Source organism: Vanessa cardui, chromosome 28, assembly GCF_905220365.1.
Source record: "Vanessa cardui chromosome 28, ilVanCard2.1, whole genome shotgun sequence".
In the NCBI taxonomy this organism is placed as follows: Eukaryota; Metazoa; Arthropoda; class Insecta; order Lepidoptera; family Nymphalidae; genus Vanessa; species Vanessa cardui.
The window spans coordinates 303073-319700 of record NC_061150.1 but is presented as its reverse complement, the minus strand read 5'-3'; the positions used below and the strand labels follow the sequence as shown (position 1 = coordinate 319700).

Here is a 16628-nt window from a genome sequence, read left to right as displayed (position 1 = left end):
CTTGTCTGGGTTTGAACACGCAATCATTGGTTAAGATGCACGCGTTCTAACCACTGGGTCATCTTCATTCTTGAGTAATATATTTTAATATATATTTATTCGCGCCGAGGTGAAGGAAATCATCGTGAGGAGACTTGCATGTGTCTAATTTCATCGAAATTCTACCACATTTGCATTCCACCAATCCGCATTGGAACAGCGTGGTGGAATATGTTCCAAACTCTCTCCTTAATGGAAGAGGAGGCCTTAGCACATAGTTGGAAATTTACAGGCTGTTACTACTACTACTACCACTACAAGAACTGTCACTAGAAGACAATATAACTTAGCTAGGCGAGATATACGTAGATATAAGGTTTGTTTAACTTTATTCCTTCTTTGCTTGGAACAGGCTGCTCGCTAATTAAACGAATGTTACTTAAACAACATGCTATCGGCTGTTACGGTTTACTGTAACGAAATAATTCGTTACATATATTGTTTATTCATTATTTACTTATATTTTATTCGTATTGAAATGTGTGTAATTTAGTGTTAATAAGCAAGTTTAGGAGCTGAGATGGCCCAGTGGTTAGAACGCGTGCATCTTAACCGATGATTGCGGGTTCAAACCCAGGCAAGCACCACTATATATATGTGCTTAATTGTGTTAATAATTCATCTCGTGCTCGGCGGTGAAGGAAAACATCGTGAGGAAATCTGCATGTGTCTAATTTCAGAGAAATTATGTCACATGTGCATTCCCCCAACCCGCATTGGAACAGCGTGGTGGAATATGTTCCAATCTCTCTCCTTAATGGAAGAGGAGGCCTTATCTCAGCAGTGGGAAACTTACAGGCTGTTACTTTACTTTTACTTTTTACTTTACTTAAGCAAGTGCACTGAAACTGATTGATTACTTGGTGGTAGGGCTTTGTGCAAGCCCGTCTGGGTAGGTACCACCCACTCACCAGTTATTCTACCGCCAAATAACAGTACTCAGTATTATTGTGTTCCGAAAACGCATTTATAATGGGCTTTTAAAATCCATTTTATACTATTTAGTGGAAGTTTAGGAACCCAGTAAAAGTTGTTTTTTTTATTTCTAGAACATATATCAAATTAAAAATTCCATATTTAAATAGCGCGCGAAAACGCTACTTGGATAATATGGCGCTGCAATGGGGTCGGTGACGTCACTTGCCTGTGTTTTAATCTGTGGTACACATAGTAGATAAGCAAAATTTTAAAAATTCATTTTTATTTATGGATTTCTGAATAAATTATTATTATTTTCAACTTTCTTTAATAAATAACTTGTAATATATACTGATTACAGTTATTGACACTTTATTTTTCGCATTGTCAAATAGCCTATTATTTACCTATGTTTTTGTGATAACGTAGGTACTTGTTATGGATAGTTGGACGCTGTTTGTAGATACGAAGAAATATAACCAGTTATTTTTTTTCAATCAGTTGATTAAAGATAAAGGTAGTCTAGCGAGTTAAGCCGACACTGATAAGATATCATTATATAGTATGAAACAAAGTCGCTTACCGCTGTCTGTCCCTATATATGCTTTGATGTTTCAAATTACGCAATGGATTTTAATGCAGTTTTTTTGATAGATTATAATCTACAGAAAAATAAAGCGTTAAATTGTAAGCAGTATGTTACTTTTCACAATCTTTCGACAGTTCACAATCTCGCGAAATAGATTATAATCTAACGCTATTTAGAATTTTACGGTGACATATACGTATTTGTTTTTAAACCTGTTATAGTACGACACAGCTTTGTACAAACAAATATTAAAGTATAGTACGACACAACTTAGATGTAGCATCGGCAAAATTCGTAAAACTGATCACATCCGAATTAACTACGCTGTCCCAAATTATCAATATTTATTCCTTATGTGAATATGATCTTTACACAAACGTAATAACTTGTAATATAATATATTTGTCAATTTGACACGTCGATTTACACGCACTCGCTGTCTCGGGTTGAACTGACGCGAGAATCTATAGCGACGAATAGCGTCAAATGGCGCGATGGGGAGCTGTTTCTATTGGTTGTGTAAATCGGCAAAAATCGGTTTTATTGAATGTGCCGATGCTACATCTAAGTTGTGTCGTACTATAATTTAATATTTGTTATTACTATTTATTGTTGATAAATATATGTTTATAATGGTCTTAGTTACACAAGAGATTAGACCGCACTGGATCCTAATTATAATGACATCCAATTATCGCCGCAACAAAACAAACATGGCGTGTGAATGGAGTCCTAATGGACAATCAATCAGTAGACTTACATTCACACGATCAATAACAGATTATGTAATACGTTCATATTTATTTTATGCTTAAAACAAATATTATAATTAATACAGATAAATAAACTTATTTGTCTGTCTGTCAAATTAAATAGTTTAAATTTTTTCTTTTGTTTTTTTTTAATAATCCGTTTGCGCGGTAAAACATTTTGTATTGCTTTTTACAGCCATACGAATTGATGTTTTAAAATCGATTACATTTTTATGAAATCGGATACACTAACAAAATATGAGTTTATTATACATATAATTATAATATAAATGTATCTAAATAAATAAATAATTCTAATAATATTTTAATTGTTCTTGGGAATACCTTTGCGAAACGTTTTTTCACGGTGACGCATCAGGAAACGGAATGCGTCACCGTGACGTATCCGCCATTATTTCGAGTGACGTCGCTTGACGGCTGATCAAACTTCTAATTTATATTTGGCAATATAATAACGTGTTTCAAAAGTTACAAATAACAATACTTCTTTAAAATTTCACATTGAAATACTTATTTTAAAAGATTTGAAGTTATTTTAAGTCAATTATATTTCTTGCGATATTTCATTTGAAACATTGTGTTATATAAGCTAAATTTAAATTAATTAATGGTGGATCACTCTTAATATTAATTAATCACGTTCTTATTTAATAGTAAACCTAAGATATTAATGTAAAAAAATGGAATAATGTGTATTCTGCAGAGATGCTTCAATTTCTCGCCAATATTTTTTTTTTCTAATGTTGTCCACTTCAAAAATCGTAGCGACAACAGTTATACAAAGTTTGCAGACAATATTAAACTTTTTTAAATTGCCTTATAGTGGAACTGTTTAATAACTATGATAACATATATATTGTACTTCAATTTTTAACAATAACCATTGCCGTTATATTTCACACACAAACCTCAATAAATTATATACCTCAACATTTCTTATGAATCCCCCTATTATCTATTATATATATTATTATATTTTCTATTAGTGAAACTGAAAATCCGTTGCGTAGTTTTGGAGTTTCGAACATACAAACAGAAAGATGTGGGGGGGCTTTGTTTTGTTATATGTAGTGATTATGTAGTGATTATTACGTATGGTAGTGACGCGGATATATACATTGCATATGGCAAAATATTGCGCAGTCGGTCCGCCCTTGAGAGGACTGTCGTTGCTAAAATTCGGCTACGCGGACTTCCTTAAAAACGTCATAAATACACTGGTACTTACTTTTTTATGGTCAAAATTGGCCGTTAACCATCTTTGCCGGCGTGTTTTACGCTCTTAGTTATAGGAAACCGAATAAATTTCAACTTGCATCTATCTAGGGTTCCGTATCTAAAGAGTAAATACGGGACCCTATCACAAAGACTGTCCGTCTGTCTATTACGAAGCTGTATCTCAAGAAAGGTGATAGCTAGATGGTTGAAAGTCTGATTATGTATTTCTGTTGCTGCTATACCAAAAAACGAAATGATATAAATAATTAAGGGCAATAACTAGGTGCTTGAAATATTCACAAAACACTTCATTGTATATTTACGTAAAGAATAAATTATATAATTAAAATAAATAAATTTTTAGAGGGGGTTTCATTCAACTAGATTGAATCGTTTGCTGCTCATTGTCCGCGGTTAAAGTTAGCACCTGGAAAACGCTCGAAATATTCACAAAATGTTATGTTTCATTGATAATATTTTACAGATTAACAAAAAGAAAAACCGACTTTAAACAAAACACTATTTTAAAACAAATAAATATGCACTAAAAAGTAAAAAAAATAATTGCGTATTCAACATATTTTTAGAGTCCTCCTAAGTAAAATGAAATAAAAAAATATTAGACTACTTAAAAGTCGATTAACGATTATATAACGTAGTTATAGTTATTGTTATATTTGGAGCCGGTGTCAGCCAAGAAAACCCTATAGTATATCGAACAAAATATACAAGAATACGAGAATACTTTAAGAAATATGTTTTTTACAAATTACCTTGTATACGATAATTGCAGCGTTGTGCACTTTCTTAGGGCTCCGTACCCAATTAGAATTTTGCGTACCTACTGTTGTTTACCTAGTCTATGGTACGGAACTTTTACCACTACGCCGGTTTTTATAAATGTAAGGAACCATTTTTAATCAGTTTTTTTCTACAAAAAGTGTTGTTAATTAAATGAACCATGAAATTAACTATATTTTGTTTAAATAGTTGATAAAGATAAACATCTGCTTCTACAGCTCATCAAATACATATTTTACTTTATAATCATAATTATAAATAATAAATATTGGACAACATCACATACATTACTCTGATCCCAATGTAAGTAGCTGAAGCACTTGTGTTATGGAAAATCAGAAGTAACGAAGGTACTACAAACACACAGACCCGAGACGACGTAGAAAATTAATAAATCTTCTACATCGACTCGGCCGGGCATCGAACCCGGGGTCTCGGAGTGGCGTACCCATGAAAACCGGTGTACACACTCGACCACGGAGGTCGTCTAACTTTGACTAATCCAAGCTCATAGTTAGGTAACCATTAGGTATATATTCCTCTTTTGAGCTGTAGTATTCAATTTAATGGTGAGTGAGCGGGTGTTACTACAGGCGCAAGGGACGTCACATCTTATACCATATTCCAAAAACAGTAGAAAAGCCAAAAAACAGTACGCAACAACAAGCTGGCGCGCTATCATTGGTCGAGAGGTTGTTTAATCACTAACTAATTCACTATGAATATGCGCAAAAATACCTTTTTGAACATCAGAAAAATTGTTAATGGGATTTTGTAAGTAAAATTAAAGTGGAAATAAGTTGTAGCTATATAAATATTCATAGTAACATTGATCACTTTGATAAAATCTGTGATAATCATTGTACGTGCACTAGGAGTAAGGATAAGCTTATAACGCCAAGTTTCCGACTCCGCAAAGTCACAGATACAAAAACGTGGATATAATACTCGTTGCCTTCTAGACAGGATAAATTACATACTTAATTATATTTAATTAACATGGCTGTATTTTTAAATGTTGAAAAAAGTGTCACTCTTAAGTTTCGTGATGCTTCTGGGTAGAATCTACTTTCCGAACCGGTGGTAGCTTCACTTAGAACATTTGTTAAATGACGATTCAAAAGTGCGTGTAAAAGCCTACTTGAAAAAGTATAATTTGATTTGATTATTAAAGTATTATCTATTTTCGTTTATCTAGATGAGGAGCCCGGGCCGAGTGACACTAGTATGTGGGGCTCTTTCGAAAAGCATTCTGACAATACCGGGAGCTGCAACCTGTGCCTTAAAACGTTGCCGTGGAACAATGTCGCCTTGAAGGATCATCTGGAGACGCACCACAGATTAAACAAGGTACATATCGTAATTAGACGTCCTTTGAAATGTCAAAGTCAAATTTAAGCGGTACTGACTTATCAGATCGGCCATTTGTAAAAAATCCTGTATTATATAAATTTACACCTCTGTGTACACCTCCCGCAGAGGTAATCTTTCGGACGGACATAGTAGTGACCTTTGCACGTCCTGAACGACGAAGACGATGGCTTCACTACTTCGCAAACGAGCCATTTGTAGGGCAAAATCATTCAGTGCTTAGAATCACACCCCACCGACTTCGTTCTGAGCCGAGGTGCGATCTCATAGGAGACAACCTCAGGACGAACTTTAAAACTGAGCTCAGCGCCACTCGCCCGAAAGTCCGGTGACACTGTAAAGGCCAGTAGGGCCAACAGCAATACTTCAGACACAAAAAAAAACCCAATGTGCGTTCAATGGGACGATGTGCTTCCTACAAGTCCGTAGTTGATTTCTCGTTAGATGTGAAAGAATTTACGATAAAAACTGATAACGATAGCCAACACTGTCTATACTAATATTATTAGTGGAGCAGAAAAGACTTCTACACGCTTTACCAGCTGAACCGATTTGGAGCAATAACAATAATAATAAATCATTCATTTCAAACTATATGTTCATTTTTGTTAGTAACATTTACCTTATCCTATTTTTAGTACAATCAATAATACTAAAGAGAACAAAAACGAAATTAAAAGAAATGTTAACAATCACTGCTGCGCCATTCAATCAAGTCTGCTGGCGATCATCTTGAGTATGTTGTTGGCGCTGCCACTGACTTTACGCACTAGGGTTGCGCATCTTTTAGGCATCGTGGCATAAAAATAATCGACCAGATGTTCCGCGAACATTCCCGATGCACTACAGAATCGCAGCAGCCCTATCAGCACCCTGAACGCTTTGTTATATTGTACCCGGGTGGCGCTGTATTTTTGAGTATAACAAGCCACAGGCTGCACGAGTAGAAAGAAGTACAGTAAAATTAAATTTCATATGGAGATAGTTTCGAGTCCCACATGGTGGCGCTGGCGTTACATTTCAATTTTCTGTTTCAGAACGAAGAGAACAACTCAGATAGCGATGAACAAAACTGCTACACAGAAATTGTATACTTGGAAGACGAGGAACAAACTACAAAGAAAATGGACCCAAGACTTGAAGATCCCAAAACACGACAAGAACCGAAAAAAAACCGAATATCATACGAACCAGTGGATTCAGAGAACGAGGAAATCGAAAATTTCGGCAAATACGTCACTAGTTTATTAAAAAAGTTGCCGAAAGATCTGTGTACGCAATTGCAAATGGATATAATCAATTTGATCATGACAGCCAAGTTGAACAAAATGGCGAAACATTTGGCGCCAAGTTTGACATCTGCCAGTGTTGGTAACGCGTCGTTCATAGTGACGTTGCCCAAGGTTCCGGTTGGGAACTCAAGCGAGGGTATAAAATCGTTTAATAGAGACTCGAATCTCGAAACGTTATAACGTAAATTTAAGCTTAGTATTATATTATTACAAAATTATACTGCAGTTTCATTTTTTAAACTTTATTTTTGATCCCTATCGATATTCCAATTAGTGAGAAAATTAGCTATAAAATTATTTCGGTAAAGCCTCGTTAGGCTGTTTCCTAACGAGGCTTTATGTTGATTGATTTTTCTGCTTGACCTATTAATCCTCTGAAGCAGTGTGATTACATCTAAACTCTTTCCTTTAAGAGAGGCGTAAAGTCATTCTCTATTTTTCTTTTGTGTTATTTCGAGCTGTTTGTTAATATGCTGATTTTTTTTAAATTAAAATTTGAGATCTATCAAAGGACCGAGGTACTGATCTTGACCTAACCTAACCTTGATTTATCATTTTTAAACGCGATTTAGAAATGTCTATGAATAAATTATATAAAAAAGGTCTAAGTGAAATTTTAAAAGTTATGTTTTAAATTATCGTAAGAAAAAAATTTGATATAAAATTGATTGAATATACAAATTTGTTTACATTATTTCACCAGATAACCAAAACGGCCGACCTTCGCACACTTTAAATTTCATTCACCCGTAAACAGATTGTGTTTTCAGCATTACATTTTAAGAGATAAAAAAAATGTTTGTTTTTTTTTTAAATAATAAGGCACGTGTTTCTCTTTTTTCATTATATATATTTGCGTCAGAAATGATAAAAGTTTTGAAATTCTTTCAATATTACGTTGATTTCTTAAACTTTCTTCGATCGTGTAGAAGGCGGATCGGATTTTAATGTCGATATTGCACTTATATTAAACACCTGTGCCTCTTACATTAATTTGTGTATTTACGTACTTAAGTAAAAAAAATTCAAATTTAATTTAAAGTTTCAATATCACCTAAGCACAGATCACTTCGCCAATGTCACGTGCGATGGAGATTGTCTGTCTGTTGTCTGTGTGATCTTAAACAATTCAACTTATAAGTTAAAATAGTTATACAAAGCATAATTCTTGTTTGTCTGTATATGGAGTCGCATATTGCTAAATAAGCGGGCTCACTACGCCAAACTGCAGTACTCTGGGAGGCAGTGTAACAGTTATAATATCTCATTCCCAAGGTTGGTGGCGAGTTGGGAGTATAATGAATAGTTAATATTTCTTACAGTGTCATTGTTTATGGGTGGTAACCACATACCATCATCATTATCCCGTCCGCCAAATTATAGTCATAAATTTTTGTCATTTTTTGGATACAAACATTATTTCTAATTGATTAATTCAAATGTGTGTCAAGATCTAGACTCTCTTGGTCCTTGTTTCCGGTTGTGTCGTATTTTCTTTCTAACTATGAGACGAATAGACGGCCAGCTTGCGTCACCTCGTTCACGATAATGTATCCGCCAGTTGGCTAATCTCCGTTAGAAGTGTCCGCCATTACCGAAATCGGTCAGGACGACATTATCACATAACACTTTCGAAATTTAATGAATAATTGAGATAATTCAACTATGACACAATAGATAAATGTTAACTATACTTTTGTATTTTTTTTATATTCGACCTTTTTGGCAGACGACCTTATGACTTCTGTCATTATTAAATTTTTTATTTTAATTTAATTGTCAAAGATTTATTTTTACCTATGTTCAAATAAAAATTACAGAATTCATTTATTGTTTTTTTTTTTTTTAAATAAAAGCAAATTACTTCCATAAACCCATTAGACACGCTGCCTTATCTGTTGGCGATAAATTTAGCGTCAGACCTAACCTATATTTATTAACCTATAAAAAAGTAGGTAATTTTAAACTGGTACGACGCATTCTATTTTAATGAAAACAATTTGATAACAATGGCCTCGATTATGTTATAAAATATCTCTAATTTGATAGAATTATGTATATCTATCTGATGTGCGACCACGAAAATAAATTCACCATATTAACAAAAATATATTTTGATAGTTTACGAATTGAACAAAGTTAAAATTTGCAAAACAAAACCTTTAATATTTAAAAATCAATTTCAGACTGTTTCATAAACATACCCTACTAAATTTCAATACTCGATTCGTTATAAACAAACTTTTATAACATTAGTATAGTTTTATTTATGTGTCCCACAATCTAAGATATCCATCCTCCATCCATCCTTTATTTTAAATAGAAGAGTTTATAACTCATTCTACTTAGTCTCGTGTGGCGGAATTTCGTCCCAAACGTACAAATCACCACAAAATGTTTTCCTTCTTTGTAAAAATTCGACAAAAATATTACTCATAATCCTTTAGTAATTCCTATTAAAAATAAATCGACATTTCATAATTTTATGAACAAGCGTACTGACTAATATAATTGCGGAATAAATAAGTTCCTTTCTATAATATATGTATAATGTTTCTTCGAGAGAACTTCCACTCATAGACAGTAACAGTAACAGGCTACAGTCTCCTCTACCTTTGAAATCAATACATTGTCCCAGTGAAGAAATGCATGAGGGAGAATTTCGTTAATATTAAACACATGCAGGATTCCTCAAAAAATTTTCATTCATATACGAACACAAATGACGCCTTTGAAAATTTTGAATTTGGAATGAAAGTTTTTCTTCACAACTTCACAAACATTAATTTTCACAGATTATTAATAAATCTGTGAAGATTAATGTTTGCCATTAATTCTAGAAATACAAACAATAACTTACCTTATACATAGACCGTATGTTATTATGTTGTCCCAGAGAAATATTGGTTGTGACCTGATAATAGTTGAAAGGTTATCATATAACGAACGTTCTCGTGCTTGCATTGTGAAAACATTAATAATCTCGAAAATATGTTCATAACTTGCGATTCCTTTAAAAACAAACTCTGCTTCATAAATTGGAACAAGAATTGAACGACTGATTTTTGAATTTTTGACGGAATTCGACAATGGCGGTTTATATTAATGTATTAAATAGTTATCTTAACTTATATTTAAATGTGGACCCGTTCTTTGTCAGTGTTTGTGAATCAGAGTTTGTTTTAGATCTAGGAGCCCTGGGGGCACAACAGTTGAGGCCCTGGACTAGAGGCGTAGCTATCGTAGGACCAGAGGTTGCAATGCACCAGGGGCCCGGAGTACAGGGGACCTCTAAGATAAACCTTAAGATTCTGTAGCTAGAAAATCTAAATAATTATAAATGGAAATAAAAATAATTCATCTCGTGCTCGGCGGTGAAGGAAAACATCGCGAGGAAACCTTCATGTGTCTAATTCCATTGACATTCATCCACATGTGCATTCCACCAACCCGCATTGGAACAACGTGCTGGAATATGTTCCAAACCCTCTCCTTGATGGGAGAGGAGGCCTTAGCCCAGCGGTGGGTAATTTACAGGCTGTTACTTTAAGCTACACTCCGAAGTTTCACCCGCCTTTAATTTAGACTATTAACTATTTATCGTGTATATCATGATCTTCTCGTTGTTTGTAATTTCGTTTTTTTTTCTTTATATATGTACTTATAAAAACTTCACTCCACGACAGTGAAATGTTCTTACTAGAAAGCTAATTATTTTCGATTGTCAACTTTTTTTCTGAGATCAATTAATGACACGAATGTTTAATAACTAAGTTATTAAATGAATATTTTAAGAATAAATATCATGCTTATATCTTAGTTTGATGTTGTTTGACATATGTGCTTTGAAAATGAACTTCAATATCAGATACTCAAAGCTACTTATCTCTTGACATACAAACCATATAAACTTCAGAACCTCATGACCTGCAGATATATTTAGCAATGATGATAATTAACGATTATTTTTTTAATAATAGAAGCAATGGCCCAAATCATTTAATTACAAATATCCTTTTAAGCTTTTAAGCAGTTAGGATTACTATAACCCAAGGATTTAGATCGATCCTGCGATTTCTACATCGCTAGACGAGAACAATTTCGCTACTGACGCTTCGTCAACTATTATTATCAATATATACAACATTGTTGTTAAATAAATCATTAATATACTTTATCGTCGTATTATATAATTCGCTTTTCTCTTCAGTTAATAAGAACAGAAGGTTATCTCACAAAATATCTCAAACTAAAGCAGGGCAGAGTACCTATTATTTAATATACTGACAGATTATAAAACATAAGGCAGCTGGCTCGCACACAACACACTAGTAAAAAAGAACGCTTGTCTTATTAATAATAATAAGTGCACTTTTATTCGAGAATAAATCTTTAAACCGGGTCAGAATCATTAGTGATTGTTAATTTTTAAAATTCGCTCGCAGTTTTTTATCCAGTTAAAATTAAAAAAAAATCTATTAACACAGATTATCTATATTAATATTAATTATATATTCAGATCGACCCTGATTTGATTTAGTAATATACCATTAACAAGACAGTATGCATAAATTATAAACGATCAGTCAAGTCACAGACTAAAAATATTTAGATATATCCTTGTAACAATTATGTATAGATTAAATTAACAAAAGTTACTGTCATTGACAGTATGAATAGAGTAAGGTCAGAGCTAACATAATTATTAAAAAAAAAATTATAAAGGTCTTATTTGTCAACTGATACGTACTAAATGTATCCGAGGGTTCCCGGCTCCCGCAGCTCGCAAGGTCGCTGGTATTGATCGATCATACAAGTCACCTTCCCAATCTAATTTTGGTCCGCACTGCATATTAAATACCTTCTCGATTGTGAGGTTAAAATGAGGTTTTAGTCAAATATTTAAAAAAATACTTAGACAATTAATCCGTACCTATAAATAACTATAATGTTTTGTAATGCATTTATGTTTGTTATTTATAGCATTCGTGTATTTAATTTAATTTTATATTTAATTTTAATTGTACAATGTTAAGATTTTGTAACATTGTACCAGTTAAAATTAGTTCTATATTAATATTTTCTCTGTTTTTGCTGGACGAAATCTCTTGAAGAGGTAATCACGCCATATACTGATTTGTCATCGAGATAATATCCATATTTTTTCGTTATCTGATACATGAATAAAGTTTTATTGATGATGACGACATAAATCTGTTCTTGTACCTACTTTAAATAAAACTTGATGTAAACAAATTTTGATTGCACTACCATTTAGGTTACAAGACCTATCTAGGTATTATGACAGTATATATATCAACTGAGGTTTCACAAGTCTTGACATAACCTAACAGCTGGACGAGTACCGAGATACATAAACTACTTTTGAGGCTCGAGTATCCACCGGAGGCTAAAAATCATCCATTGTTTGGTTTAAAACAAAGGCCTCCCTTACTTCTTACAAATATTTGTATTGACATGTATATCCTCCATATCAAGATATGAATCGTTTATAAAAAGGAGATTCTGTGTGAGGAATCATTATTAAGACCATTATGATTTAAGGGATGTTGCATTATAAAATATGTGAATAATAAATATGTTAACAATTTAAAAATAATAACAATATATATGTTGACTCATATCAATGAAATTATAAATACATTGTGCAGTAATGTTCCATTTTCTAGCTCAGACAAAGAGTTATTTTGACTGGTGTGAGAAAATCCAATAATAGTCTTGAAAATAACATAGATAATACTATAAGCTGTGTATATTATAAAGTGGCTGTTACTTTAAAAATTACATTCTATAAGACTTGACAGTTTGTAATGTTGATTATACTCTTTCAAGTGGATTCTTATGAGCAGATTTGAGTCATGCCGAGTTTATCAAGATATATAAGATATAAGTAAAGTTATTATTATGAATTTGATTACTGATCTAGTCAGTTTATACCTATTGAATCATACTGATGACAGATCAATTAAAATTGATAAAATTCTGTTAAATATTTATGAAAATCTATGTGTCAGATGAAAGATTGTTAGTTTAACTTTGTGAAGCGTGTAAGAAATGCATCATGTTTATGTAATTCTGTGAGTTTACATAACAATTAATCAAATAAATTAGCTAATAACTCTGGAAAGATCTGGATACATTTGCCAAATTCTCATTAAGTCCTTCATATGGATTTAATTTGTAAAGTGTAAAATTTGTGCGTATGTTATGAGCTGTGAAAGTGTCGTTAAAATTAGCAGATTGTAACTTTTAAAATGCAAAACAAACTTGGTGTGTAGCTATTACTTAAGGTTACAGGATTTAGGGGGTTAATAAACAACAAAAATCATTTATTTAACTCACCAGTCTTGAGTTGCTGTCTGCTAGTTTCAAATGACTTCTCAAGTTTCTTCTTGTTACTTAGTGATGGGTGTTCTCGATAAATCATTGGTATCTTGAGCTGAAAATTACCACTGGAAGTGGATTTTGTTTTGACGTCTGTCGTGAGACATTGAAATATTTGGCAGGCTCCGAAGAGCCTTGGGGTGGGACGGGAAGAAGGATGGGTCAAGGGAGGACAAGGACGCTGCGAGCGGCTTAGGTGCGATGGATCACCACCGCACCACCATCTTCACTTAAAAGTATACTTTACAAACTAATATTATAAAAAACTTGTAAAATTCCAAATATTCTCATCATCTTTTTGTACATCACAGAAGCTCCTACGGCAGGCCGCAGACGCCCGCAGCTGAGATCAATATACTCTCTGTACAAACATATATAATCTTCCAATTCTTTAACAGTCGGTTTACACATTACCGTATCGTTAAATTTTAAAATCTACAACTAGAATTAAGGACGCCGGGCCAACGCTTACTTAATAATTTTTTTAAAGCTCTCTGCCAGCGAGGTGAGTGCGCGTGGCTGGCGCGGGCTGGGCCTCTCGCCGATGCGGGGCCCGGCGTTTACAAATAAAAATACATTGGTCTCGTGATAAATAAAACGATACGACTAGCGGGGCGCGCCCCGGCCCGGCGCCTAGAGCCTCATCGCCGGAGACACTCGAAAAATATAATATAACGCCTCATTTATAAAAAAAATGCAACGTTCGTGCGCCTTGCAACGGCAAGCCCAACGGTCACGCGGCGCGGGCTCCGGGACGCGGCGCTGCGCCCTCGCGAAATTTACAAACTTCGGCAGTTATACATCAGTCGAGACATATAGAAAACTCAAAATAATTTCTTTCGAGGGCGAGGGCACAGCGCGACTTGCGAGGAGCCCTAATAAAAAAATCACAGGAGCGCCCTGGTGCCGCTTGAGGGTGCAAGGCGACGGAGACGAGGGTCGAAGCGTCGGGCTTCGCGCCGCCGCGGACCCCCCACCGCCACGCCAGCTGCTCCCGCTATTTTTTTTTTGTGTTTTTCTCGTATTTTTAAAAGGGAGGCGGCTGAGTTGACGGTGGCGTCGTCCGCGGGTGCGCGGTTCTGCACTTAACTACTAAAATTTTCACAAAATAATACCTAACGCCGGAATTTTGTCGACGCCGAGGCGGTATCGCGCGGAACAGACCGCGCTACGCCGCCACTCGCGCGCCAGAGACGCGCTTCGCGTTACGAAATAAAAAACTTAGCACGAGAGAGGCGGGAGCGCAGCCCTACGGCGCATAGCGGCGTCGGGCTGCGCCCCCGGGCACTAACACTAGAGTCCATACAGGGCGGCGTCTACGCCGAGACGCTGACGTTGAGAAGAAGTTTGAGTGGCAGTGCCCGATCGGGTTCGGGTCGGCAGCGGCCCTCGCGGCGCCAGTGCGTGGGCGGAGGAGGCAGCGCGGCTGCGGCCGGGGCGGCACCCCATTTGCTCCCCGCGTAGCGCTCCTCGCGACGCTCACGTTCTCGTTCGCGTCTGGCCCCTAGGGTCACCGGGAGAGCCGTCCGGGTGCAGCGTCTTCGCCCCCGGACTTGTTGTTGCGCCTGGCAGTTCATGTCCCCGGTCGGCACGTCTTAAATTCTAACAAGATCTGGATAAAGACTATGACGGACAGTTCACTTATCACTTTAGCGGTAGCTTAGCCCGTGACGCCCTCGGAGCAGAGCGCGGTGTGCACGAGTGATACGAGTAATACCAGAATACACAAGATGGTCGCCGTACGCGCACGCTCACTTGTCGACTCCGCAATCTGCCGTGTTTCGGCCTCGAACCGCTGTCGATCTACGCGGATGACACGTCGAAACACTTAACTGCTTCACTTTCACGACTATAACGTCGACGGTCGCACTGCTAGCTCCGGTGATAATCGATTAATTGAACATAACATGGACGCCACCTTTCCATTATTCGCACCTTCACCTCTCGATTTCGACTACGTGACGTCGATGGCGCTCGCGGTTTAAATACCGTAATGGCGGCTGCGCGTGTTCACTGCGCAGTGGGGATTTAAAGCCGACTATCAACGACACGACACGATAAGTTAAATACAACAAATCAAACAAGCTCAAACCTATTGTTTGTATTATTCATTTTATGACCCATTATTATGGGCTAAGCGATAATTATCGGGTATATAACAATTGTCGCAATAATTACTTTTTCTGTATAAGATTTGTCTATTCATAAAACAAAGGTTAAGTTACGTTAAAGACTGATCCCTTAAAATAGGCTTACGAAAAGTAATGAGTACTTGGTATGGATGTTTATTTATTTATTGTTTCATTATTCGCTGCTCTATCTCAACTTATATTTGCTAAATAAACTAGTTTTACTCGTGTAATTCAATGGTTCATGAAAATTTTAAAGATTCAACAAAGCTATTTATTTACTTTTACTACTACTACTACTACCACCACTCCTAACTACTATTTACAGATTGCTTGTTATAGTAAAGCAAATGTTAGTTAATATAATTCTTAAATTGTTGTTTTTTTGTAGAATATTTATATATAAATTGCATATATATATATATATATATATATATATATATATATATATATTATTTATAAATTTATATATATATATATATATATATATAAATAATATGTATATAATAAATAATATATATATATATAAATATATATATATATATATATATATATATATATATATATATATATATATATATATAAATAATTAAACTCATGTCTATGGAGCTATATTTAAGTTATGTGTTAATTTTATTGCATTTGTACAAAAAGTACATTAAAAACATTTGTACTTAAACTTGATTAAACTGTACACCTCCTTACATATGCTTTAAATCCCAAGTCGTACACCAGATATGACATGGGCCAGTTCGAACGCGTACATCTTAACGGATATTTTTATGTTCAAGCCCAAGCAAATACTACTGAATTTTTATGAGCTTAATCGGTTTCTTTCATTCGTCTTCTACCGATGGTTTTGCATTAAGCGTGTGTCCTGTTTCATTTTAATCATATTCTTCGTAATTGTATTCATCATAATAAGCATTTTAGTTGAGTGGTAGAATTTAATAGGTCTCTCCAAGTGCACGCCACTGTGGTCTTTCTCCGGCTACTCGCATCCAGCTCCTGCCTGCCGCTTTGCATAAATCATCACTCCACGGTGACTGAGGACGTCCTACACTACGTTTGCCGAGACGATTACTTTACTATT

General features: G+C 35.1%; 1 protein-coding gene across 1 annotated transcript in view; it reads left to right on the top strand.

The window, feature by feature from the left end:
- Positions 1–7219, top strand: part of LOC124541748 — a 32236-nt gene extending 25017 nt beyond the window's left edge. The window contains exons 2-3 of the mRNA XM_047119692.1: positions 5537–5688; positions 6747–7219. Coding sequence (XP_046975648.1) covers positions 5537–5688; positions 6747–7181 — 587 coding nt within the window. The 3' untranslated portion in view covers positions 7182–7219. The remainder of the gene's footprint in view (positions 1–5536; positions 5689–6746) is intronic.
- The last annotated feature ends 9409 nt before the right edge of the window (positions 7220–16628 follow it).